Raw genomic sequence first — 27,895 nt, forward strand, 5'->3', positions numbered from 1 at the left:
TTTGAGATTGATTTTTTTTTTTTTTCTCCTGAAGCAATTTAGTGATGTCTGAGCTGAGAAAGCTGGACTAAGATTGGTAGTCTGGGAACCTACTTGTACTTTTAGACTGACACAAATATTTATTTTCTATGTAGATTTCCCAGTTCATTTACTTGGGTGCTAATTCAATGAATTAGTCTGCATGGCATGGTATGGATAACATCCTGGGTGTGGAAATGCTGGGGGGCATGGGCAGGAAGAAGATGGCTAGTCTGTAGCTATTTCATAGCATTAATTGGACTTTACCTTGAGTTAGAAGAAAACCAAAAAGAGGACTCACTTTGAATTCACTTGCTTTCATACTAACTTCTCCAAATTAGTTGGTATGACCTAAGGAGTAACAAAGGGTATCTGCTGTCTTGTTTTCATCACTATCATCATGTCCATAGGGAGTCATGAACAGTTTTCAAGTGGAATATTTCATGGAAAATACACTGTTTATCTATCAAGTGACTAGGTATGCCTCAAATTTTTAGTATGATATTAATTTTTAATTAATTTTAGGCAGAGAATGTATTTAAAACAAATAAGTATTTCACAAAAGTTTTTAAAATCATCCATCACAGTGGGGAGGTATTTAAGTATCAGTAAGCCTTAATTTTAGTGTTCTGAAAGTGTAGGAAGAGTGACACCGGTACTCTAAGCACCGTTTTATGGAACCTGAAGAGAGCTACACCTTCGAAATCTGTGACCTGTGCTGGCTGGAAAGCTGCTATGTTGTGCAGGATCTAATGGTATATGGCACTGACCACTCAGAAATCATACCGAGCCTCCTCAGCATCTTCAGATCTGAGTATTCTACAAAGAACCTCCTATCTTTCCTCACCAAGACTGCTACACACATATAAATAGAGAATCTTTAAAGTGTCAAAACTCTGCCAGTTATATCTTACTGACTCCCTTCAGGGTTTTGGCACAGGTTAGGATAGCCTGAAGGATTAAAATGGACAGTGAAAAGGGCTGAATTGGATTATTAAGAATATGCTGGTTAGATCTCCTTCATGCCACTGCCAAGCCTGTTCAAATCTGTGTGCTCAGCAATGCTAATTCTCTTTTCTGCAAATTTCAGTCAGAATTTGATGCTGATGAAAGCATCACCTGAAGGGATGCAGTGCTGAAGAAAGGGAAGAGGATGAAACTTCTACTTCATTATCATCAAACATAGCTGTCTTCAGGAGTCCTTTCTGATAGCAATATAGACAAAATCTAAAATTTTAAAGAAAAGTAAATCTGAGAGTCCTAGGATTGGAAATAGCTTAGGCTTGGCTTTTTAGCTTTACAGAAATAAACATCTTAGATGTCATAGCAATTCTGGCAATTGTCAAGTAAAGCCAAAACCACTACTGGGCTAAATTAAAAGGTTGTTAGAAGCTTGCTGTAAATTTATGTGAACAAAAATTGTTGTTTCATTCTGAAATGAAAAATGGACCCATTTCAGTGATGGTTATTGGGAAATGTATTAGAAAGTTGATGTCCTGGACAGTCAGTTCCCTTGTGCTTTGAACTGTCTTAGTTGATTTGTGGAAGAAAAGTTAAAAATACTGGAATCACTAGAAAAATTTTATTATTATTATTAAATTAAACTGTTTGAGCTCCTGTGTAAGAGCTGGTACTGCATAAAAAGAGGGAAAATCAGTGTTAGTGTTCTAGATCTGGATGGCTGCCCACTACAAAAAAAAACACCTTTTAGCTTACTCGGTCTTCCCTGGTCAGCGTCAGTTTACACTTCTCCCTGCAGGGGAATTTTCGGATGCAAAGTAGCTGTGTAACACTGGGAATGAGTCTGCTCTTGTATTTTCTCTACCCAGTAGGGAGAATCATCCACAACTGACAGGTATACATACTTAGATTTGTTAAGCTGTCCGGTCTTTGCAAATTTTTTAAATTCCCCTTTCTTTTTAAGGTGGTTTTGAATTAAAGTTGCTCACTTAGGAAGATAATAGTCTGAAGATTCTGTGCTCATAACTCGCACATGGGTGATGCCAGCGTGTTCTACTTTGGATATGAAGACCTTGCTATTAAAGAGGCTGCCTGCTCTCTTGTTAACAACAGAGGCTGCCTGCTCATTAGAAAGAACAGAGTAAACAAAGTAATCTTCTGTGTCCAGCCAGTGTGACAGAGCCTGGGCAGGAGGTGCATAGAGAGGAGGCTGTTGGTCCTGCAGTCATTTGGGTCATCATCAGAACAAATCAAATGCAGACTGTGCGGTTCTGCTCTCTGCTGAGATTAATGTAGTTTAAAGAAAATGGAAGAAATTACTTCAGAACATCATATGAAATTGCACTGTTGAAGAGATGGAACTGCTGCTTAATGCAGTGTCCTTAAAAGTCTTTTTGCCATCTCTTCTGATTCAATCTTAGAAAAGCAGTGGTGAAAAAAGACGTGGTGGTGGTGGTAGATAATGTGCTGTTACCCTGTTTCTGCAGACACACAGAGCTAGAAACTGAAATCATCAGGGACTCAACCTCGTAAGAACAATTCTGAACATCACCTCAGCAGTTCATATTTACTTTTTTATACACACTGGGAAGGGCTTGAATTCCTAGTCCCAGTGCTTCAGACTGTTTCCTTTTCTCTTGCCACCTTGAAAGACAGGTTGTTTACATCAATGTTTTTACACACTCCTGGAAGTCAAGAGAAAATGAATTACATTTCTTGTGCTTCAGAGGCCAACCATAGATCAGGAAATTGGCTAAATACCAACAGCACTGTTATATATTATATATATCACCAGACTTAAAAGTATTTGTTGCACATTGTTCCAGGGCCTGTCATTTAGTTTCTGAAGTACTCAGTAAAAATCTTGCAAAATATCTTCTCAAGTATATATGTTTCATTTCAGTTTCCTTCCTGCCATGCTTTTAAACCTAAGACCACTAATGATGTCGAACATAGAGCTTACCTTATCACTGACAGAGGTGACTCACAAAAAACTCAGTCACTGGGTAAAAATTATATAGAATATAAAGAATATAAATATATATATATAATATATATTATAATATATATAATATATATTATAATATATATAATATAAAGAATAAAAGAGCATCTAACTGCTTTGCCTTGTGCTGGCCATAAGCCCAGGTGAGTGTGTAAAAGCACATTAATGAGTAAGAAAGCATAAAGGTTTCATCTTTCTTCAGCTGAAATGGCCAGCAAGTCTGATACTGTTTGATGTATGATTTCCTGGCTAGCATCCTTTCCTCCCTCCTTTTAGGTGCTTATGAATTGCTGGTACCTTGTCAGGGATATTATTCCCTTAGTCTTCCTTCTGTGTGTAAACGGAGTGCTCAGATGTTCGTAAATGATGCCTTTGCTTGCTGTGCTGAAAGAAATGCTATGATTGTGCTGTCTCATTTCAGCATTGCTGTATAAAATTGTTTAGATGCATCTAAATGCTAATCTAATGGAGCAGCTTAGTCTGGGCTTATGTCATTGTGCTGCCAGCAGCACACTTTTATGCGGTGACAACTGATGATAGAGGATGCTGATGAGATGGAAGGAGGAAATTTTAACTAAAGATATTCTGTCTGTTCCCTTTTCGATTCCTTCACTTTCCTGGAAAAAAAAAAAAAAAAAAAAAAAGAGCTGAAGTTCTGCCTGAAATATGGTAAAGATCAGCTAGCAAAATATTAGGTAGAAATAGAGAACCCTTCTGCACAGCAAGGGCATCCATGTTTCAGTTATGCCTTTGTCAGGAAATAAATAAAATTATAGCAGGGGCTTAGAGAGGGGAGATAGGCAAAATGACAAAATCCCCTCTCCTTGGAAAAAGAGGCTGAATGGACTGGAACTCATTACTTAGAAAGGAGTGTAGTGGCAGCATGATGAAACCATGGTGGAAAGGCTTCCAGTACTTTGTATTTCCATATAATCCTAGACTGAGGATGTATGTGAACAATAGGTACATAAAGACGTTATACTTTATTTGAAACTGTCGGTGTTGATCTTCATTTTCCATTTCTTCATATTCTTCAGCCCAGCTGTGGAATATAACTCTTTGCTGTCATGATATTAGGAGATGCACAGTAGCTTTTTCTTTTTTCTTAGGAAACTTGGTTTTGGGAAATTATAGTCTAAAGAAATTATTTTACATACCAGGGATTTATTATTATTATTATTTTGAGAAACTATTACTTATTCTGTAGTCATTTAAGGTAGACAAGTGCCAAAGCAGAACACAATGGGCAATGCCACAGACTACTTGAATTATCTGATGCTAAGATATTGGCAAATATGAGACACAAAGCCCACCTTTTTTATTAAAATTGCTGGATATTTTTGCCCAGAACAGTTTTTGCCATGGGGGAGAATAAAAAAAAAAGAACTTCTGTACCTCTCTCTTGTGTTCTTTATTTCCAAATTGCCTCTGATGTGAACCTGTACATCTGCTTATCCCATACTTCATTCATATGAGAGCAGTTTCTGTAACCTATTTAAAAAGTCATTAATATTTCCTGATCTCTGACCTATCTCTGAGATATAATTTTCCATTTACCTGTCTGACTACCAAGAGTTCACAGAAGCTACGTGGGAATGTATGAAGTGTCTCATGAGTTCTGTAGATTAGGTCACATCCCAGTCCTCTGTTTCTAAATGAAACAAATATATAAGTAACCCTCACTTAGTGCAAATTTCAGAAGATCATTCCCTGCTGTGCAAAGGAATAATGTGAAAAACATCACTGATTTTTCTGTTTTAGACCAAAGTCCTAATAGATGAGTGCCTCCTAGTTCCAATATTAAGGGATTTGGTGAATGCCAAACCTTCATTCATCTTTTCCATCACTGTCATGGTTACCAGGTTTGTTTTTTTTTTCTCAGCAATTCTCTTCCAACAATTTAGCTTCCTTTTTCCACGCTGTTTTTCTCCAAAACCATTGTTTTTGTGTTTGGGAAACTAACTTGTTTGTGGGTATGGTTTTTTAAGGATAACACCGCATACTTGCTATGGTGCAGGTGGATGTTCAATGTATGGAAATAAGTCTGTTCATTTTTTCCAGCTATTTTATGCCCACGCTGACATGGCTAGAACAACAGTTTCTGTTTAGATGAGAATGGTGGTATTGCTTCATTTAGAATATGTTAGCCAAGACCAGGCTTTTATGCTTCATCCTACTCTTTGAGCTGCCCAGCTGCTCTCCAGACAACAGTGTTCAGTTACCCAAAGCTTTTGGAAAATGTCATAAAGAGAGAAAACAGACAGGGAAGAGACATCCCAAAGGATTGTAAACTATTTCAGATTTTAGTCTTTAATCTTGAAAATTTTGAAGGAAACATCTTTTTCTGAAAATAGTCTCAAGGCTTGAAAAGCAGCAGTCAGTGAGTCTGCTTTGATTAAATGTTCTAGAAACATTTTATCCACAGCAGTCTAAAGATATAAAATCTTGGCCTGAGGAGCATTGTTGATTTGATGGAGCATTTTAATTTTTGTCACCCTCTGCCTTCTGCTCTCCTCTCGTTTATCCAAAGATGATGGATGCTTCTTTTTCCCACAGGGTGTTACACCTTCACTGCTGTCTCCTTGGTATCCTCTCTTGCACTCTGCTTACATCTCCTGTGCTTAGCTCTTTGTCTGCAGCTGAATGAGTGATGTAAATAGGTTGAAACCAGAAGAGTTGTGCACAAGCTGCCCTCAGCTGGAAGCTTGCTGTTTTGTTTCAGAAGTGAGGTTATACTTGAAGAGCTAAAATCCTATTAGGTAGAATAAATGATATTCCCTTTCTCTGTAAGCATCACTGTCTTGGACATGAAATTTGAAGGGTGGAAGAGGCTATGATTTCCAGTGTGTAGCTCTTCACTGCCCGCAAGTTGCAGAACCAAGAGGCACAGAATCCCAGCTTGCTGCTTTGTGCGTGTCAGGGAAGGTGTGTCAGTAGCTAAGGAGTCCCAAATGAGTAAATTGAGTGCAACAAGTGAGTGGCAGGCTGTGTGCATTGCATGAAAATATAGAAAGTCTTCTGAAAGGATCTGGGGCTAACAGAGAGTGTCTTGCTCCCTTCCTCCTACCTCCTTCTGCTAGTACCTGAATCCTTCCAGGGCTCTTTTGTGCTGGCTCTGGTTCAGCAATTGAGAAACAACATATCGCCTACTTGCCAAAGCAATAAAAAACCCAAAAAACAAAACCCAAAAAAAGAAAAAAATCCCACTGAATGCATTTGGCTGGTTTAGTAGGCCACTAGAGCTCACACAGGGGCCTGATGAGTGCTGAGCTACCAAGCTTCCAGCAGGTAGGTGTAGAGCTGTATAGCTGGGAGCAATGTGAGGCACCAGTAAACTGCCCCCTGGGTGATAGTGAACTCTTAGGTTTCCTATCCTGGGATGCTTCCCCCTCCTTGGCTTGTACTTTTATTGGACATAGTCCAATAAGGAAACTAAAAGTTCAGAAGTGCACCTTGATTTCAGCAGATGTCACAGAACTTAAAGAGACAGATTTAATTTTATATATTACATAAATATATAAAGAATATATAAAATTATGTAAAACAGTATTTCAGTTGTCATAGTTATCTTACTGCTTTTCATATATTTCTGTGTGCATTTATGAAGATTGTTTACTTGGTATCAAATATCTCACTCAAGTACCCCAAAACTGAATGAGTTAATTTATTTTTGGGAAAATACTGACTGTCACTGTTGGAGCAGATTTGACTGTGTAGTCTCAGATATTTCATGGAAAGCCACTGGCTTTCAACACTGTTATATGAGGAGATGACTTCTATATAGGCCAGAGTAGCCCAGATTCCTGGGCAGTGGAGTGGAACTGAAGCAGTGTCCTGAAATATATTGGCCCATCAGATGACACTCAGGGCACAGAAGTCCTGTGGTATTTAACTGTCTTATTTAAATTAAATTAATTTAAATTTTGAAAAAAAAAATTATTTTTTCTTTAAATTATATTTTTATTTTTTTAATTTTTATTTTCTATTTTTATTTAATTTTTTAAAATTTAAATAAAATTAATTTTATTTAATTAAACTTAATTAAATTGCCAGCTATGGTGTTTTTGTCATTGTTCTCATGGTCATTCCTCTGATGAAGGGGTATCTGTGTTGTTAATTTAGCTTGAATGTATATTTATGACATTTTAAATCACCAATAAGATATCAAGTATAGGCTGAGTATATGACAAACAGTTGAATAAATAGATGTTCGGTGCCATGTGGTGGAAGACCGCTGAAGGAGGAAGTAAACACGGTCTAAAGGTGATATTGGTTGTAGGGATAGTACTGAAAATCATGAAGTAAATGCTATGCACTTAGTTCTCCTTTTACTATATTTGAGAAACTTTGCAGAAGAAAATATAAAAATTTAATGTGTTATTTAATTAATAAATTAATTGTTGGTCAAAGTGCAGATTTGGCCCTGACTGAGAGAGCAGTTAAGAAACTTATGAACTCTGGTTTGATTGAAGAAGAAAACTAAAGATATGAATGAAAAAATGTGCTGGCTGTGGATTTCAGTGCATGAAGAATGAAAGAATTCTAACTTTGGTGTGGGCCTCTGTCCAGAGCTGGATAATAATACTGTCAAAGATAATGCAAAGAATATTTTAATAAATGCTAGTGCTCAGTAGCTCAAAAAGAGCTTAATGACAAGTTTAAAATATAGCAAAGATACCTACTTTTTAACCAGCAGGAAAAAATACAGGAGCATAATATACAGCTCCTTCCAAGTAGAGACAAATGACTGCCATAAAGGCAGTGGAACTCCCATGTGTCTGAAATAAATCTAATGTCCCCTAATAATTTGTAAGTGTGAATGGACCATGTGGACTTCTGACCACAAATAAAGGACTAATGACTTAAGATAAAAGGGAAGACTCTACATCCAAGGAGGGTAGAAAATGTGTTTTTATTAAGGGATGAAACAGTTACTCTGTATAACAAAGTACACAAATCAATATTATGTTTGTAAAACAGAGCACAAAAAAAATGAAGGTACTCAGAAGAAACAGGGAGATGATGTCTTTGTATGTGGCAAGTGTGAGATTGATGCTGTTGAAATGTTTGGTCCAGTCTGGTTTTCATGATTTGTAAAGAACTTTCAAGCACTGTAGCTTTTTGATGTCATTGAAAAAAATAAATATAATAATTAAAAAAAAAAAAATAAAATAAAAAATGAGGGAAGCAGGTCGGAGATGTATCAAAAACCAAAGAAACAAAAACCTAAAAAACCTACAGCATAAGCTCCTATATTTTTGTTGTTCTAGTCACCTAACTTGTAATGCGAGACTAGTATTATTTATACTTATAGGTGGATATATAGTACCATAGGTATAAGTAAATATAAGTAATAGTAATAAAGTACTTATAAGTAAATAAGTAATAAATAAGTATTATTTATACTTATAGGTGGATTTATAGGTAGATAAAGTACACCTCTAAAAGGTTGTATGATGAGTTATGCAGCTGCAATGAATCCCAAATACAGGGATGTATCTGGGCCAGAAAAATTGGAATTCTGTGTACACACCAGCTGCAATGTCCAGCAGGGCCAGACTGAGCTCATCCAGCTCCTTTTCCACTCTCTGTTCAGGTCTCTGCCTGCTGGAGTCCCACAAACTTTCTATTTCCTTCCCATCAGCTCTTCAAGGGTCATTGCTAGTGTGAAGATGCCTGTCCACAGCTCAAAGTTGGGCAGATCAGCTGGGCAGATTGGTATCTACTCTGGCATTCACTTTTACAACTCGTAAAGAAGGAAAAAATGTAGATGGTAGATTGAAGAAAATTAAATAGGCGCCAAGACACCAGTGTGGTTTCTGTTGGTCTCCATTGGAATGATCTGTGCATAATGGAAGAGGAAATCTTTGCTAATTAACTATTTAATATATAGTATAATGTGAGGCTTTTTCTAATTTTTTGTTCTAAGTTATTCACTCGTGCAGTTGATTTAAATGCTTGTTCAGGACTGAGGTTTTATTTTACATCTCTTTAAATAAAATATTTATTTGATCAAGAAATATTTTTGAATATGATGATTATGTTCTAAAGAAGTTAGTATTAACATTACTTCCATTATTTTCCTTAATTCTATACAATCACTGGTCGTTTTGCCAATCAATATCTAAATATGCCTATGTAACATCACCTAAACAATAGAAGTTAAAAGAGGATTTTGGGTATTGCTATGTTCACATGGATTTCATAAGATCTAGGTTTTATGGTGGGTCACACCATAAACTGCAGTTTTTTCTGGCATTTTTGCTGGAGTGTGTGGTGAGATAAAAAGAAAGGACAAAATAGTGCTAAGACTAGCTTTTGGAATATTGCATCTAAATATGTGTGTTAGTAATATCTATTTTTCAAACATCTGCCACTTTAAATAAAGAAGAAAAACTTGTAGTAATTTATTAATCTCAAGTGTAAAGAAGAAAACTCTCCAGCTAAATCTTACGGCATGTTATCTCAGCAGCAAAGAAATGGCTTGATGTGAGCTGTAGAACGTCATCAGATTATAGCTCACTTCTCATGCCATAAATCAGGACATAATTCCTGAAGACACGTTTCTGAAACACTGATTGGCTTATTTCTTATTAACATTGCTGTAGTTTATAAAATTAAATTACATATTTTATTTATTTTATTTATATCAAATTTTTGCTTCAAACATTATTCTTATTTTTTATAAAATAGCCAGGAGTTTGGAGCTTTTGATTCTTAAAGTTCAGCACAATGTGGCTTACACTTATTTAAGGTTTCTTCTATTTATCAAAGAGAAATGGTGTTTTGTGGCTTGCAGAAAATGGGGGGGAGGTGAATGTGCTGTACTACAAAACTGTTGAGCTGTTCCTGTAGGGACCTGACTTCAGTATTTCAGAGGCCTTCAGTGCATCCCTTCAGTGACTAGAAAGGGTTATCCAAAAAGTGACAGGCTGGCACAGAGAAATGTATTGTAGCCTCACAGGTTTGTCATTTGGTTTCTTTTACTCTGATGTCTGCCAAAACAAAGATTTATGTAGATGGTGTTAATAAGCCAAACCAAGGATGAAGTAGAACAGAAATCTATTTTGACAGCACTCAGCTCTCCACTACAGGTTCAAAATATTAAAAATACTTACCATGAATGAATGAAACCCTCTTCTTTCATACTCAATCATGAAATAGCTGAAGTAAGGAGGAAATTTAACAAGATCTTTATTAATTTAATGCAGAAAGATGGGATAAAAGATGGGAGTAATTTCCTAGGGATATGTGAGGAGGTTTCAGCATGAAACATGACCATTATATTGAGAAGCTGCAGTGTATAGTACCACAAATGGTAGCACTGACTTAAAGACATTACAATTAAAATGAATACTAGGACACAGATGTTGGTATAGTACAAAACCAAGCCATAGGAGCTACTGGTATACATAATCTAGTAGGATAAGTATATAAGATAAGATAAATAGCCTAGAGCCATTTGGAGAACTGTATGATGGATGAATGAAGTGGAAAACTATTTTCTTATGTGATCTTTGAAAGTTTTTACATATCCTTCATAAACCAAACAGTGAAAATCAATTGTTTGCATGTCTCTCATCATCTGAAATTCAGTAAGTTACTGGCTTTATTGTGCTTCCATTTCCATGAAATGAAAAGTGGGTGGTAACACTTGCCAACTTTCTAAGGCCATTTGAAATCTGTAGAAGAAGGCTTTAAGGAGGTGTTCTTAAGTTATTTTGAATGTTTGAATCTGCTATCTTCAGAGTTTAAACATTGCTTTGGTCATTTTAACAGTCAATGGAAAATTAAAGTGTTAATGAAAAGCTATATTATGAGAGATTTATAAAATTTTAAGGTGTTTATTTATTTTATTTAGGGTGAAGTTGTTTTCAGAAATGGAGAGAGGATGGGAACCATCAAATTTACACAATTCCAAGGTAGGTTGCAAACAATTTTCATTATATTATGTATGCAGTTTCAAACTTTTGTATCAGCTGCATTTGTTTCAAGGTGTTTTAAATATGTACAATTATTTTGAAAAGGAACTGCTTGGAAGATGCAGAAAGGAATTTAGTAAGTTTTTGTTGCCTGTTTAAAATGCTGTGTTCTGAACCTCGAGTGCTGTGAGGTATTTTCAAGAATTTTTCTTTATGATAATCCCCATATTTGTAGAAACTACTGATCTATAGCAACATGTAGCTGTTTAAAAAACCCTACTGGTTAGCTAAGTATCCATTTCTTAATAGAGTTGTTCCTTAAAAATGAATGTGAAATGGAATTTAGAGAGGATTTTTGTTGTTGAGCTCTTTCAAGTTAGTTTTTGCGCTCTCTGAAGATTCACTTTTGACATTCTGCAACTGCTTGCTAAAAGTTGCTTCAGGAGTCAGTCCCTCAGCATGCAGAGGACACAAACTGCTGACCCCATCCCTTGGAGGCAACATGCTCCACAGCGCAGCTCACCAAGCCTGCTGCATCCTCTCAGCCTGAGCTGCTCCTGCAGGGAATGGTCTCAGCGGCAGAGACCGCAAATGAAGCCGTAGGGATTTGTCAGGGGCCATTTGCAGCCAGGATGAGGCTCTTGTTGGGAGAGGTTTCTGCAGAAATGGTGACTCATGTTGTAGCTGTTTCTGCATGTATAGAATGCAATTCATGTGGTTTTTTCTTAGGCTGAGATAAAACAGGAGATGATTGCATTTGGATGGTCTCATGAGGGTAGTCGTAAGCTGGCAAATTCTTTTCAATGCAATGCATGAGAGAGAAGCTTGCTCTCCCTTCATTTTCAGGAGAGCACTTTAAACATAATCCTGCTGACCAAGTTACAAGGACTCGTTCTTTAAACAGAAATTGTCTGCTGTATGGACATTATTATTAATGAACAGCAATGCACTTGAGGGGTTCTGTTGTTGCTCATTCTGAATTACTGAAGCAATCTTCAGAATTATTCTTGCCTTCACAACTGTAAAGTGATGCTATTAACTCATGTTCCCGGAAGCATTTCGACCCACTAAAACTTTGCAGACATCATCTCATGGTAATGTAATTTAGGAATTCTTGCTCAACACTAATGATAAATATTGATTGCTTCCTCTTCTTCCTCCCTCTCTCCCCCCACACCCCACTTTTTTTTCATAATAGCAGTGTTTACAGGCACATGAGAAAATAATGAGAAAATTTTTACAAGAGGTGTTTATTCCTCAGAAGCCTGCAGGAGCTCTTATGCATTTTATTTAAGGCATGTACCCTCTGAGAACACCTGAGCAAGGAGGAAATTTGGAATGTTCCCTCTGCACATTAAGAATGTTATTTGAGATCACGGGGATGTGCAATATATATCTTCTGAACTAATCCAGAAGAGCAGTAAAAGTCCAGGATAGCTGATTTTATATTGATTTTTTTTTTCTCCAACCATTCAAACCAAGGTTCTTTATAATATCTTCAGTTTCTTATCAGATATTATTTAACACCAATGGTTTTACCATCAGCCAATACACTGTTAGAGCAGTAAAAACACAGGAGACAGCCGCCCTTTTAAAATCCCTTGCAATTGCAAAATTACTGTTTCAGAAGTGATTCAGGCACATACTTGGTATTTTGATCCTCAAAGGTTTCCAACTGAAAAAAAAAACATCTCAGGCATCCTATGGAGAACACCAGAGAAGGGTTGTATTTCTACTCATGCAAGCAATAGTTGGTCAACACATCTTAAGGCTTGTCTCAAGTTTTATTTAGTTTCTCAATCATTTTGGAAATAAAGAGAATGTTCAAAAATGTATGAGAAATTGAAATAAAGAGCAGTATAAAATCTTAGATGAAAGTTTTCATTTTTTAACTATAAATGATAGTCTAAATATTATCAAGGATTTTTCCATTCTTCTTTTATTGATATTGTGTTTGTTTAATGCTTTTATATTCAGTACTTGTGATATAATTGTAGACATTATTAAGTTGTTCAAAAGAATCCTTTATTGGTTAGGAAACTTTCCAAAACATTCTCATTAACTTTTAATAATTCTTGAACTATTGGGAAAGTTCCTAGTAATGTAAAGGAGTTAATTAAGTCCAGTGCTTAAAATGGTAAATGGGCTTTTCCTCTGTTGTTATAGCTGTTAGGAGTGATCAAGCATGAGACAGATATAAAACTCATTGCTTAAAGGTTTTTTTTTTAATATATATCATGATGATTTTGAGGAAAAAAGGCCACATACATCAAAGATGTCTTGTAAATGCTTTTGTAAGATTAGTTGTAATTATGAATATAGCTTATATTAAATGTATTAGCAGCTTATTATCCAAACATAATAATTAGGAATCACCAGTGTTAGTGTCCCATACTTCAAGAGTAGTTTTTTCATCTACACAGCTTTATAATTTCTTTAACAATTTGAATGAAAACTGTTGTTCCCAGTTGAAATAATTCAATGCAGAAAAATAAAGCAGATAAATAGGTAATAATATATGAGAATATGGCCAAAATGTCTGTTCCTCATTTGCTTGGGTAGAAAAATCAGCAGGATAGTCTCAGGAGCTAAATTTTCTGTTCTTTGCTGGAAACTTTTGTTTTAATGAGACTATCTGCAAACATTTTGGCTACGGAAAAAGCAGACAGTCACATCTGCCAGCGGCAAGGGAAAACCAGCCTGTGAGGGTTCAAGGGGTAACTGCAGTATGGCTGACACACTGTGATGAAATTCTGAATAGCTGGTTTAATTTTGGATCTAGATACAGTTTTTCCCAAACTCATGCTAGTCATGCCTCTTTTTCAGCTTCTGTGCAGTCTGTTACTTTTGCAAGTGGTCAAACAGATGGTGCCAGAGATAGCTGTGACCAAACTGCTTGCTGCTTTATAGATCATGAATACCTCCCAGGAATTATTTATTATGCAACAGAGAATACAAAGTACACGTAATAGCATTTTCTCCCCCTACCTTACTGCTAAATAAAGAGCAGACTGTTAATTTAGCTGCGATGTCCAATTGATGTTCAAAGTTGGCATCCTTCTGAGTGAATGGCAATTTTTCCATGAGTGCAATTTAAGAACTCTTCTCATAGTCAGACATGTAGTTGAAGTAGATGGTCAAAATCTTTTGTCTACTGAGGGCTGAAAAAGAATCCTGACAACTCCTATTTCTGCCAGGCATTAAAGAAAACCTGAGAGACATCTGTGTTGGAATAGGTTAAAAAGGAAAATCAAAGAATTGTAAACAGATACAAATGGAATGTGCAGGAATCATGCTTTGTGTAGAGAGGAATGAAAGTCTGTGGTACTGTGTATTGGAAAAAGAAAGTGATCACCTGCTGTGTCTTTCTGGGAACAATTTAAGTGTTTCAACTCATTTAGCCAGGCACTGGGGTATGACATTTGGTAGTGTTGAAAGCTGATCTGCGCACCAAGTGAGAGGAAGAGCGTGACTTGTCAAGCGTAGCACCTTTGGTCCTCTCAGAAAAAGCCTTACTGAACTTCTACATTAAAAGCCCCAGATATTCTTCTCTGAGTTTACTCAAAATAAGTAGGAAAGCAAATGTCTACTCTGCAGTCAAGAGGAAGGTAGTCAAGAATCCAGAGTTGCTTTCCTGGATCCTCAGTTCATCTATAACTTGTTCTCCAGGGGCATCAATCCAACCCTGGAAAAGTTTCCTTTTATTATCCTAAATTTATTTATTTATTTATTTTAATATTTAAATTTTATTCTAAATATTATTCTAAATAAAAGTCTGTCATATTCTTAACTACTGTTGGTTTTTGCTTCCACAAAGGCTTATATAAATAATAAGACTCATTGCCATTGAATATTTTTTTAATATTTAACATCTGTCCAGTATATAACCCAAAGAACCAGCCTGTGGATTTTTTTTTCAGTGATAATGTTGAAGGAATATAATCCAATTAATAGAAAATATTTAGTAAGAATTCTGAAAACTCAGATGTGTGTGTAGATATATATACACACACATATGTGGAAACTGTTGTGAGATATCCAAAATCATTGGATTCATATTTCACTGCTTCTGCAAAAAATTTTAAAAGTCAGAATAAAAAGTCAGAATAACATTTCCTTATAGATATTAATATTTTTAAGATTAAGGAATGCCTTCAAATATCTAGATATGAATTTAAGAAAAAAACATATAAAGAAATTCAGAATTCTGTTGTTTGAGCAGTTTTTTAGTAATTATCACTAAATAATTGCTAATGTGATGTAATGAGTAATAAAGACATAAATTAAACTGTAGACTGTTAATCCTGAGGAGAGAATTCTGATCTGGATCCTTCTGGAAAAGATCACCATATCATCAAAACCTATATGCTTTTTTTTCAGGCAAAAAAGGGAATTACTGAAGAAGTCAGAAAGTTTATTTCTGACACATCCTAAGAGAACATCTTGACTGTAATCACGTGAATGTGTATTTTGTAAACTTCTTGCTCTACCATATCCAGTCTATTTGTATCTCCATATGAGTAGTGTAATTTTATTGTAACTGTCCATACCTTAGTGACCAGTGTTTGTTTTAGCTTAGTGATCAATTCACAGAATCATAAAATGGTTTTAGTTGAAAGGGACCCTAAGGGACCTTAAAGATCATCTAGCTACAACCCCCAAGCCATGGGCAGGGACACCTTTCACTAGACTGTGATCTATATGAATATAAAAGCATCCACAAAACTGATTTAAAGTCCCATTTCAATATGGAGAGGTATACTAAAATAGAACTCTGAAAGCATGTGCCTTAAATCTGGAGTCATTGAATATTGACATTACTGATCAAAAAGATGAAATAGAATATATAATTATCAAAACACACAATAGTCTCTGGGAGAGTCAGCAAGCACAAGGGGGGCTAGACAAGGATTCAAACAAATACTAAGAATTTGAAGAAGTAATCAGAAAAAAAAGAATGCTGTTTTTTTAGGTTAAATGTCTGGTGCTACATTAGGAGCAAACTTCTAGACAAATACAAACTGGAGAACAATTCACCAGTCCACAGTCATACTTAAAAAGAACTAAAGATTACAGCAGGTGAATGCACATGAATAAGCAAAAACATGAAAAGGTAAAAAAAGAAAATTTTTGCACTGGGATGTAAAAATAATGGTATCCTTTTAATCTCCCTGGTGCCAAAAGGCTATAGCTAACTACTGTGTCCAGTGCTGATTTAAGAAAAATGTGTAGAGAAAACAGAAGTTTAATAACATACCTCAGTACAAAAAACAAAATATCTAGGTTGCTTAGAGAAGAGGGTCAAAATGCATGACATCTGCTGGTAAAACAGTTTCTTGTCCTGCCTTCATCGTCTGGCTGAGAATTAAGAGATTTGAGTAGGAGTAGAGATTTGAGTCAATGTTAGGAAAAGCTTCTTAATGAAAAGGATATTTAAATTCTGGAAAATGTATAAAATTTCTATCTTTGGAAGTTTTGAAAAACAAGTTAAACAGGCACCTGTGGTGCTGTAGACGTAGTTGTTGTGCCTTGAGACAGACACATGGCTTTTATTACATCTTGAGTTCTCTACTACCTCTCTATTTCTTCTGGAGCTGTTGTTCCTCTGCAGTGTCCATAGTGTGATTCTGGCACTTTATTTACAAATGCTTGTCCATGTTATGCTATTATTACCACTTGTTGTACTTCTCTGTATTGTTTCTAGTAGGAGACATAGGATAGCATGAAACCCTAGACTTGTGATTATTTCCAGAAAGGACACATAAAATATAATTGCTCTTCCAGCATCAGATCTGTGTTCTGGTTTTTTTTCTTTTTTCCTTTAAATCCAATTTATTTAAACGTAAATCCTTTGATCCCTCAGCCAAGTGAGTATCAAAACTGCTAATGGGTGTCAGGACCACTCACCCTTTGTCTTCTGATCTATCAGTCTGGATTTTTTTTTCTATGTTGTACAAGGATTTAGCAGGATAGATAGTGAAAATCATTATCCAGTTGTATATATAAACACAAAGAGGTGAAAACTACAGCTCTCCTCAGGCAGAAAGTGAATTGAAGCTGGGGTTTCCCAAGTGTATGATGAGTCTGTGTTATGAGTGGGTATCTGTGTCAGAACAGGTGTGTGGTTTACACTCTGAGATACAAAAAGTAAGTGTTTTCCTGACTGAGTTGGAGGGTGTCTTTGGACCATAAGGTTTAATTGCTGCATGTGGATTTATTGTCTATCAATTTGTCATGTCTTTCATGAACCCATTTATACTTTCGGCCTTCAACACATCTACTGGCAATGAGCTTCACAAAATTATTATGCATGTAATGATTAAAGCCCTTCCATCTGTTTGTTTTAAATTGACTGTCTCAGAATTTCACTGGGCACATCCTGCTTCTTGTGATGTGATAAGGAGTGAATAACTGTCTTACTTCTTACACATCATTCATGTTTTACAGATCTCTCTTATCAATGGGTCTCTTTAGAAATGTAACTCTTTGACGTCCATTTAGTTGGGTTTTTTTATCATATAAAAGCTGTTCTATAATTCTAATAAGCCTCTACCTTGCCTGATATTCTTTTTTTGTGAGAACTTGATGAGAGCCACACACAGGTCTGAAACATCCACCTCCATAACTCACATTTCTGAATGACTTTTCTGCATTATTTTGCTTGCTTTCACAATATTTTGTCTTGCCACATTCATCCTCTTTTTGTCTCTTTGGCCACTGGTGTGCACAGTACTGATGTTTTCAAAGAAACAGCCACAATAAGTCCAAGGCCTCCTACTGGATGCTCTTAATTACTTAGTACCTACAGCTGCATTTGTATACTAGATATTCATTTTCTCTTGTATGTTATGCTGTGCCTCACTAGCACTGAACATCACCTGTAATTGTATTATCAGTATTTCACTCACCTTTGTAACAGTCCTCTTTCAGATGAAACCATAAAGGAGACTATATTTAATATGCGTTTATAGCTGTTTTCCCCTTTTATTGTCAGGATTTTTTTGAAACATTTCCTGTTCAGTTTCTGTTCTGTTTCATACCTACCAGCAGCAATGTATCTCCCCATGCCAGTTATTTCTCTTGTAATCTGTTGGCATTATTTATTAGGAGTTGTGGTTTGTGTTCTTTTGGCTTGTTTTCATAAACACGGAAAAGTGCATTAAAATTCAGGTACCCAAGTTGTGTACTTGTGCTGTCAAGCTAGAGAAAGGACAGACAAGAGCTATAGAAATTGTTTGGGGTCTTAGGGAATTATTTACACAGACAGATTAATGGGGTTAAGCGTGGGGAGTTACTTGAGTCACTTCATTTTGAGCAAGCTGTATTGTGTGGATATAAACTGCGAGGCCAGGGAGGACACACTGGAAGGGGACACTGATGTGCAGCTGCTGGTCGTCATGGCAGCTTGTTTTGTTCTGTTCTGTTTTGTTTTGTTCTGTTTTGTTTTGTTTTGTTTTGTTTTGTTTTGTTTTACCTGAGATAACTTTAAACAGGCCAACTGCTGTTCTGCAAGCAGTGTAGCAACAATAACATGAAGCAGACTGAGCTGGAAATCTGCCCTGGGGCAAAACCAGCGGTTTGGTGGGTAACCTTTCCATTGGGAGCACAGCTATGGGAGGCCACAGCTTTGCAGCTATCCAGCATGGCATTCAAGCCAAATAATTTCAGGCTAGCTGGGTACTTCTGTGCCACCCAAAGCTACAACATGGTTGCATAGGTTGCTGGGAAGAATTGCATTCATTGTCTTCCCCCAGGCACGTGTGAGGAGCAGGGAAAAGCTATTTATCACTGTGTTTCTGTGCCTGTGCTTTACAGAGAGGTTCATCCATTGAGAGACGGTTTGAACTGTGCAAATAATTACCACTGGGACAAGCACACGCATTATAGGAGAAGCTGTCATTTTCATAGGATTCCCCTTCAGTTCATTCAGTGTACTCTGAGACAAAAGTGTTTTGCAGGATCTGATAAGTCTCTGTCACTGTGTTGTGCAAAAAATGTCTTAGGAGATGTCTTAATTACCAAGAAAAAAGACTAACCTCCAAATGTAACAGCAAAGAAAAAAAGTTGAAAAGCAATGGAAAATAATTTTGCAAGAATTAATTTCTACCAAAGACTGAAGTATCCAGCTCCAAAAGTCAACATAAATTAGCATAAAAGAAATGGTGTCCAAGAGGAAGCCAAAAGAATTATCAGGTTTTTCCTTTAGAGCTCTCTTTCACTGAAATTTAAACTATATATATATATATATATATATATATATATATATATTATTTTTTTTCAATTGGCATTCAGAATCCTGCTTCCACTAGAGTAAACTTGTTCAGATGTTCCATTTCAGGTGATGTACAGTGCTGTCCTTCTCTGTCACCACCCAGCCCTAGCTGTCTTTTGAAGAGAGACAGAGGTTTTCTTGAGGGCTATGGGGCCACCATGAGCTGCTGCTCTCTGCAGAGCTGTGTGCTGGCACATTTCTCCCCTTGGCATCTCAGAGAGATGCTTTACTTTGGAGAAATTTGTAATACACTACATGGGGATAAAAAGATTCAGAAGACTTACAAGGAACCCATGAAATTCTGGTATATATTATAGGAAAATATTTAATTTGGTGTAATTAATAGAGAATTCAGTCTATTGCAATGACATCATCCCTAACTTGCAGTTCAAATATTTCCTCAAGATATACAGAACCGTGAAATAGAATAAGTTTAATTCTTAATGAATGGAAAAGAAGAAAATGAAGTTTATCTAGGTCACTGAAAGGACATAGATTTGACATTACCATTTGAGCAGACAAAACAGAGTATTGTTGAGTAGTACACCAAGCCAGCATATTAAATTTGTATTGTTGTAAGCTACAAAGATAATCATATAAAGTCTAAAAGACCTGTGAATCTGTGGAATCTTATAACAAAGTATATTTGACAAAAATTTCCTTCGTGGAGCTACTTCAGGGATGGTAGACAATATCATCACAGTGTTGTGAGAAAACAACTCTGATCTTTTACAGATAAGGGAGATGAAAAATGAATAATATTTTTTAAAAAGAGTGAAGATGGATTTATTCACTGTGTAGGTGACCAAAGGCAGTTGTGAATTGTATGCTGAAGAATTCATATAGGCATTTGCACTAAAACTTTGAGAGCACAAAAGCAGCTTGAGTCCAGGTATTAGCACCTTATTAAGGGTACAGAAAGTCTAAGTTGCTTTTCAAATTTACTAGTCCCCTTTTTTTCATCCTAATAATATTTTTGGTTTTTTTCTGCCATTACAAATGTTTATTTAATTTCAAATCATAGAAGATCATGACGTCATTATGTTGGCACCTATTTCTCTAAGCTGACATTTTAGTTTTTGAAAAATTAATCTATTTTGATATATATCATCACTAGACCCTGGTTCATAAATTAAAGAATTCTGATTCTGTCATCATGTAATAGAAAATGAGCACATGTAATTAACAGATTTGGGAGAAATCATTTGAATTTTGTCTAAATGTCTGATCTTTGGTAGTACTTCGCAATGACACAGGTGTCATTTTCTGGCTTGAATCACGTTATTTAATAGAATTGCACTAAATTTGTTACACATCTGTGATAAACATCTCTATGTTTATTTTCAGTGAATTTTGATGGTTTGCTCCAACAGAAATTTCCCACCCTCCTTTTGGAAAGAAATGAAGCTGGTTCAGGAAATAGTAGCCCTCCATTTCTCTATTCCAAGAGTCAGTAAAGACCCTTTGTAATCTTATATTTTGACTTAGAATAAACTCATTTTCCAGAGTTTTGTATTATAGTGTCTGGGAGCCAAACAGCCCCACAACAGCCACACCCTATACATTCTGGACTTGGGCAAAACATCTTTTAAAATCTTATTATGGACCCTAGTGTCCTCTTGCCCCTGCAATGAAAGCACTAGGTCATGCTTTTCTTACTCTTGAGTTGCTATTTCAAAAATTGAAACCAAAGGGGCAACATGAGTGTGGACTGCTGAGAAAAATGTCTATTTGAAATTCCATCCATCTTGGTATTTGTTATCCTCAGCTGGAGCACATGTATAATTTTTTCCTTAAATGATTATAGAGGACAGGGGATGAATTCCTCATAAGTAAATTTTTTCATTAGATTGATCTACTACATCTACCTGCAACAAAGTGAATCCACCACAGATGATTTAGCAGTGATTTAGTTCAAACTACTGCCAGAATGAAAAATGTATTGAATTAATACTGTTCGTGTAGGGAACAGGGTCAGACAGAGATATAGGGAACTGTCATTTGTACACAAATCTAAGTGCTATTTTATATGATCCACAGCTACTGGCACAAAGCTGTTTGAATAGTTTGCTGTGTTCTGCCTTTATTCCTCCCCTCTTTGTTTAACCTTTATGCCATGGGCACATTTTTCCTCCTGGAGCTGCTTTCTGCATATCTAATTCAGAGCTATCCAGGCCATACTTGACCTTGACAGACTATACAGTCTTTACTGGTTAATGTCTTGTGAATGATAAACAATTAAACTTTATTTTACCAGATCTGGGACTTGACTGGGCTCACTAGGTGGTCTCAGAAGCCCCACATGACACGGGAAGCGCAGGAACAGTCTCCCTGTCAGGGGCTTAGCCACTGCAAATCATCTGGGATCTACCACTAAAGACTAGCTTGGAGAAGGAGGAGGAAAAAAGCAATACCTCACTGAAAGGGTGTCCCTAAACTTATAGAATCTTTTAAATTGGAAAAGGCCTCCAAGATCATCAAGTGCAACCTTTGACTGATCACCGCCTTGTCAAATACACCAAGTGTCAGGTCAAGTCATTTCTTGAAGACTTCCAGTGATGGTCTGGAAGACTTCCTGGGCAGTCCATTCCAATCTGTTCCAGTCCTTCTGATTTTGCACTGAGCAAGGTGGATAGCTCTTCCCCTGGAAACCTACATTCCCATCTATAGTATAGTCATGATGGATCCTTGCTTCTATTAAAGTATGCTATAGGATCCAAATTAGTAACACACATACCCTATTCTGGTCATTTTAAAAGGTCAAATTATAGTCCTGGTAAAGCAAATTGCCCTACATGTTGCCCTGACCTGTGTAAAAATGGAAAGCTGAGTACATCAGGGGAAGCAGATCCCTGTGCTTCTCAAGAAAAATGTGTTGGACATACACAGAGACCCCAGTCCTCAGACAATCAATTTTACTGTTTTGAAATGCTGCTTCTAGCTCACAGGCTATAGGATGGAGCCACAGAGAGATCAGTGGATTGCAGGAATGTCCCATGTTCATAAAAGCTGACAACTCCCCCTTGAAAACAAAGCATGTGTTTCTCACGTTTCAGAGAAAAATGAGAGGCTCCCTGCACAGAGCAAGGGGAGTGAAGCTTTACTGTCATTCTGACCCTTCAAAAGGTCATTGTAGAAAGTGTTGTAACACAAAGTGATTTTAACCTGACTCTGCTAATGTGACATTTGGAGCAAGACTGCAGCAGTCTGATGTGACAGCAGGCGAATGTTGCGTTGTGCTGTGTTAGTAAACGACAGACAGCCTGATAAAAATGAGGGACTTATTCATGTATTTAGTCTGTGCTTCCCCTCTCCAGAGGAAAAGACTTGGAAAAGTCTCTGAAGTGTGAATCCCAAAGGTCAGTAAATGCACAAAGGCCTTGTTGAATTCAGAGAAGAGAATGGAATTTAAAAAAAAAAAAAACATTTGTGAATTTTCACACCCAGAAAATGTTAAGTAGGATTTAAGGCTGCAGCTGTGTACAGAAGTTATAAATCACCAAAAGCTTTTTAGCTACTCATATCCAGCTTTGATAAATTCAGCTGACAACCTAAGTGATAACCTGTACCCAAATGCTAGATTATTGCCTGTGTGTTACAGGTTCATTTTTCAGCACTTTAGAACTATTTTAATCCCCGAAAGACTCAAGTAGCTTTAGCCCATCTGATTTACTGGGCTAGATAAAATCAGTGGTGCACATAACTCCAACTGTGGACTGACTCTGGAAGGAGTGGTGTTTACAGAAACATTAGTTCTGGAAAGGGCTGTGGGCTCAGGAGCCATATATATATATAGATAGGTGTCCTTTGGATATAGAATGCCCTACTGATACCATAGACTGTTGTGTAAGTTAAATATTTCATCCATTGTCTGGGCTTGAGCTGGACTTCTGCTTCTGTTTCCCTTGTTAATACATATTTCAGTTATCCTTTTCTAATGAAAATTCAACAAATTACTTTTCTTTAATGCTCTATGATCTATTTGTATGGAAGAAGATGACTAAACAAAAGGAATACCAAAGATAAAATGTTAGGGGGGAAAGGCAACTGAGTCAGATATTTTAATTTCTAGGCCACTCCAGCATTTTGAAAATGCTACCCAAAGTGGATTTTCCCAAAGGTTAGCTCAGCTGGTCAGAGCATGGTGCTATTAATGCCAAGGATATGGGTTTGATCCCCACATGGGCTGTTCACTTAAGAGCTGGACTCAGTGATCCACGTGGGTCCATTCCAGCTCACAATATCCCAAGATTCTGTGAACCTAGCTGACAGCCAAATCAACCTAGACATTCCCCATCCCAAATGGAGCAAAGCAAAAAAATAACTTTTTTTGAGATGTAGTAGCCAGATAAATGCATCTCCCTTGGCTTCATAACTGAAGATTTGAGTATGTAAGCATGTTTCCAAGCTTTTTTTCCCTTAGACCTTTGTTGTGATTAACAAAGGAGATCTGGCCAGAATAATGATAATGATTTTCTGCTCTTTTACTGAATAAGAAAATAAGAATAACAGTCTAGGTAGGAGCATTGCAAAGTTTCTCAGCTCTGTCTTGTGAAATTTAATGTAGAGATTTACTTAGCATGAGATCCTAAAAGGAATAAAAGCTTATCTTAAATGATCTGTCAGGTTCAATTTATTTGCATTAATTGGCCTGGAGCTCTTCCATTTAGCAAAACCTTGGCTGCTTTTGCATGGGCAGGGTGTTTAGAAGAAAAGGCTCTTTTTGCTGCCTAAAGATGCACCCTGCAAAGCAGTCCAACTAGTGTCCCTGGCAGGACATGCTATCCATGGCCATGGACAGATGTACAGGGAGAGCAGCTTTGGGCCTTAGCAGTCTGCACACATTCCTCCTGGTGCTGGGCAGCAGATCCTACAGAAATGTGCACTGCCTCTTTCATGACAGATATGAGGAATTCAAGAAATGACTGGACCTGGAACTTGGTGCCATGGTCAAGTTGACAAGGTGGAGATCAGTCAAAGGTTGGACTTTGTGGTCTTGGAGATCTTTCCCAACCTAAATGATTCTGTGATTCTGTCATTACGAGCAGCCTTCTTGCCTCAAACAGCACAGCCATGACCAGCATGCATTAAAATTATGCATGTTAGAACCCCAGATTTAGCAGTGTTTCTCCTGAATTTCAGATAACTACAAGCTGCAGATGCAAAGGATAGAGACAAGAGATGATTTCTAAGCCTTTGCAGCATCTGTTGCTTTGCACTTTCACCAGCTCACTAATATATAGACTAAAAGAACAGGTGTAAAAGTGGCTCATCAGTGTTCTTCATTACAATATAATTAATTCATCTCATGACTGTCTGTAATTTACACTCATTCAAGAGGCATTCATTCCAGGTGACATTCATATTCTCATCATTTTCGATAAATTTAGGATGAAATATTTATGCTTTATTTAAGACTACATATATTCCTCTTGTTTGCTTTCCTTTCATCTTGGCATTGCAGCTCTTATAAACATGCAAAAAGTGGGGAGACAGGAGTAAGGGAGTGAAATATTACATTTGCATGTCATAAACCAAATACTCAGACGTCAGCAATTACAGGATCAAAGGTAAAATCTCACAAATAGTTTTTCCCTCCATTCTAAAGTATAAAACTACTAATGTTGAAAATGTCTAGCAATGAAAAAGTTACAAGCAGCTGAGGTAAACTCATTCAAGGTCCAGACATGGAAACTGGAATAGTCTGTGCAGGCAGACCTGATTTTAACTGGGTGAGAGAAGATGTCATAGAGTGGCTTTTAGTCATGTTGCATCAAGAAAGTGAAATTCTGTCCCTGCTTCACATTGCTCAGGATGGGGATGGAAACGCAGAGTTGAAATATTTCATAATGTTACTCCAATTCAATCAAACTGTTTGCCACTTAGCATTCCAAATAGCTTCTTGATTAAAACAGAAATGGGAAAGCTGCCCAAGATGCACAGAAAGGAAATACAGTCTTCAGGGTTCTCTGAATTTTCCCTTTGTCAATCTCTTTTTTATTAATCTTTGTTGATATCCTCTCAGAGAGCTATTAAAAAACTAGACCTTGAAAACTAGATTTAATTCTTGTTGTGATAAAAATGCTAGGAATTTTACAATTGGTTAATTTTTGTGTTAAAAAAATAGTGATATGCATATGCTGTTATCTCAGATTTGACATAAGCATCATATAACGTCCTCTGTCACCACCATGTGTGTATTTTCCACTCTTTGTAGACGGACAGTAGCAATCAGTCCCTGGAATAGTGGTAAACTCCTTTGTGCTTTGGCTAGACTATCCTCCTGTGTATTCCCTTTTCTCAGATGGTATGAGTTTTCTGGGAATTGTCTTCATCTGAGATTTGTTAGTTGCTGTTCAAGAAATTGCTAGAGAGTTCCCAAACCAAAAGATGTGTGTGCCTCATAAAGGTCTGAAGCAGGAGGAAAGCTTCTTGGCTTGTACACATGATAAGTCTCCATTCCTACACTACAATTTAGCAGCCATTCTCAATGATTGCATTTTTGCTTGTGGTCCATAGTTATGAAGGTAGAGAAGGACTTAGGAGACTATTTGGATTACATGTTGGCCAAATCATCAGGTAATTCTATGTAATGGTCAAGTAGTAGAAGAAAATTCCAGGACAGTTAGGCCATACACATTTCATTTTTCAAAACAAGCTAGCCAGATGATGGTGGATAATTAATCCAAATGGAATAAGCAAGGACAAACAAAATTGAACAATAGCTGTTTCTCTTTTTCCTCTGGAATGGCTTTATAAGTTGTGCTGTTACCTTGAAATCAATAGCTGATCTGTTAGATGGATAAAACCCAATCAACAGATAAAATATAAATGAAGCTGCATCACACTGAATTGGGTCAAATCGCATTGGAAATGGGTCAAGCCTTTGAGAATCCTTCCCTACTGTTGATTATAATGAGTGCACAAGGTTTTAAAACCAGCTTACAGCTTTTAATCAGCAGTAGCTTATGGTATGATGAATTACTGTTGTGTGTGCACTGTAATTAAGCAGTGCTTTATGAAGACAGTGTAGTTGTAACATTGTAAACTCTGAGACTGATACAGCAAAGTTCTGAGTCCATCCTGAAATGTTAAATTGATTGGGCATGCAGAGCTTTCAGCATCTCACACAGTCAAACCTGCAATGCAACAGACAATGCAAGAGACCTCATTTTGCACATGGATTAAATACTCACCTCTGACTGCAGCAGCTTTTAAATTTCTAAGGTATTGATCCACAGTCTGCTTTGATCTTGTAATATATAATCTGAACCAATGTTAATATTGAGTACCCAAGTACGGAAATTATCTTCTTGAGGCATATAAAATACAAAACTTTATTTCCTTCAAGAAATAAAGTTATACCAGGTGTGTGACAGCCTGCTACAATGCCTTCTTCTAGGACCATAAATGAAAAAGGTGTACATAGAATTTAGTTTTTGCTAAAGTGTCTATACAGTTAATCCTGTGTCATTTTGAATGGGTTTTTTTGTGGGTGGTTTTGGTTTTTGTTTTTTGTTCTTTGTTGTTGTTTTTTTTTGACACATGTACAAATTGACTGTGCTTACCAGGTGAACATGAACTTCCAAATTTCATTAATATATTATATATTTGTTTTATTTGAAAACTGAATATTTTGGATTTAATTGAAAGTGATTTTAGTTAGTTTACCAATTAAGTGGTAAGAATGTTTATCCTCAAGCTGTTCCTCAGATGTTTGCTTGATCTTTATTCCCCTGCATGCCCTTACTTGCACCATCATTCATCTGCTCCACACTTACACTAAAATGTGGCGCATCTAAGCTGCATCTAAGCCCTAGTACCTCAGGACAAATTGTTTTCTGACAAGATTCAACATTGCTTAGGATGTCCCTATGCACAGCAGATAGACCACCCACATAAAAAGTGCATGATTCAGGATTTAGTTCCATCCTCCACTCATTGTAGAAAAGGAATGTACATCAAAACCTCCTTAATTCTGAAGTTACTGAACTTCTCCTGAGATATATCTGGAGTGAATTTCTAAACTTTTCATGCTTATTTTTTTTTTTGCTATGTATCAATAACTAAATATTAATTTCATACAAAGAAAGAGCAAAAGACAGTCCAGAAGCTGGGACATTCATCTAAATCCAGATTTTTCTGAGAGGGAACTTAAACCATTATTTGATGTATCTCAGAGGGATGTTCCTGTCAGTGATCAAGGAGGCTGAGTGGAGTTAGGGGAAATTCCTCTTTCTTGTGACAAAAGAGTATTGGGTCAGATCTAGAATATATCTGCACTGTTAATTATGCCCATGCTTGTTTTTGAATTTGGTGCCAAGATCATTCCTGGCTAACACAAGTAGAAATAGAAATGGAAATTCCTTAACTTATATTTGAACAGTCATAGACCTTGGAATTACTTTATTAACTGGAAAAGGTAAACAATTAGCTCAAACTACTTAAATTACATGAAATTTCAAGAAAAATATTAATCCCAAATATATTAGTGTAACAGAAGTCATCTCTGGCTGAGCTCAGATTTTTTTTCTCTATGTGCTGCACTCTATTTGTACAGGTTTAAGTGACAACAGGTTTATTTTTTGTGAGCAGGAATTGTTTCCTTTAGTGGCCTTTTTGAAAACCTTTCTTTCAAACATTTGTCCTTTGAATGTTTTCAAAGCTATGCTACAATATATGCTAAATCATTGTGTAAGAAGAGAATAATCTATTAGT

The 27,895-nt window shown here is 36.6% G+C and overlaps 1 protein-coding gene across 1 annotated transcript in view; it reads left to right on the forward strand.

Moving 5' to 3' along the window:
- Positions 1 to 27,895, forward strand: part of GABBR2 (gamma-aminobutyric acid type B receptor subunit 2) — a 466,358-nt gene that overhangs the window by 258,579 nt on the left and 179,884 nt on the right. Inside the window, exon 8 of the mRNA XM_058831970.1 lies at positions 10,845 to 10,905. Within this exon, the coding sequence (XP_058687953.1) occupies positions 10,845 to 10,905 (61 nt within the window). The remainder of the gene's footprint in view (positions 1 to 10,844; positions 10,906 to 27,895) is intronic.

Source organism: Poecile atricapillus, chromosome 2, assembly GCF_030490865.1.
Source record: "Poecile atricapillus isolate bPoeAtr1 chromosome 2, bPoeAtr1.hap1, whole genome shotgun sequence".
Taxonomy (NCBI): Eukaryota; Metazoa; Chordata; class Aves; order Passeriformes; family Paridae; genus Poecile; species Poecile atricapillus.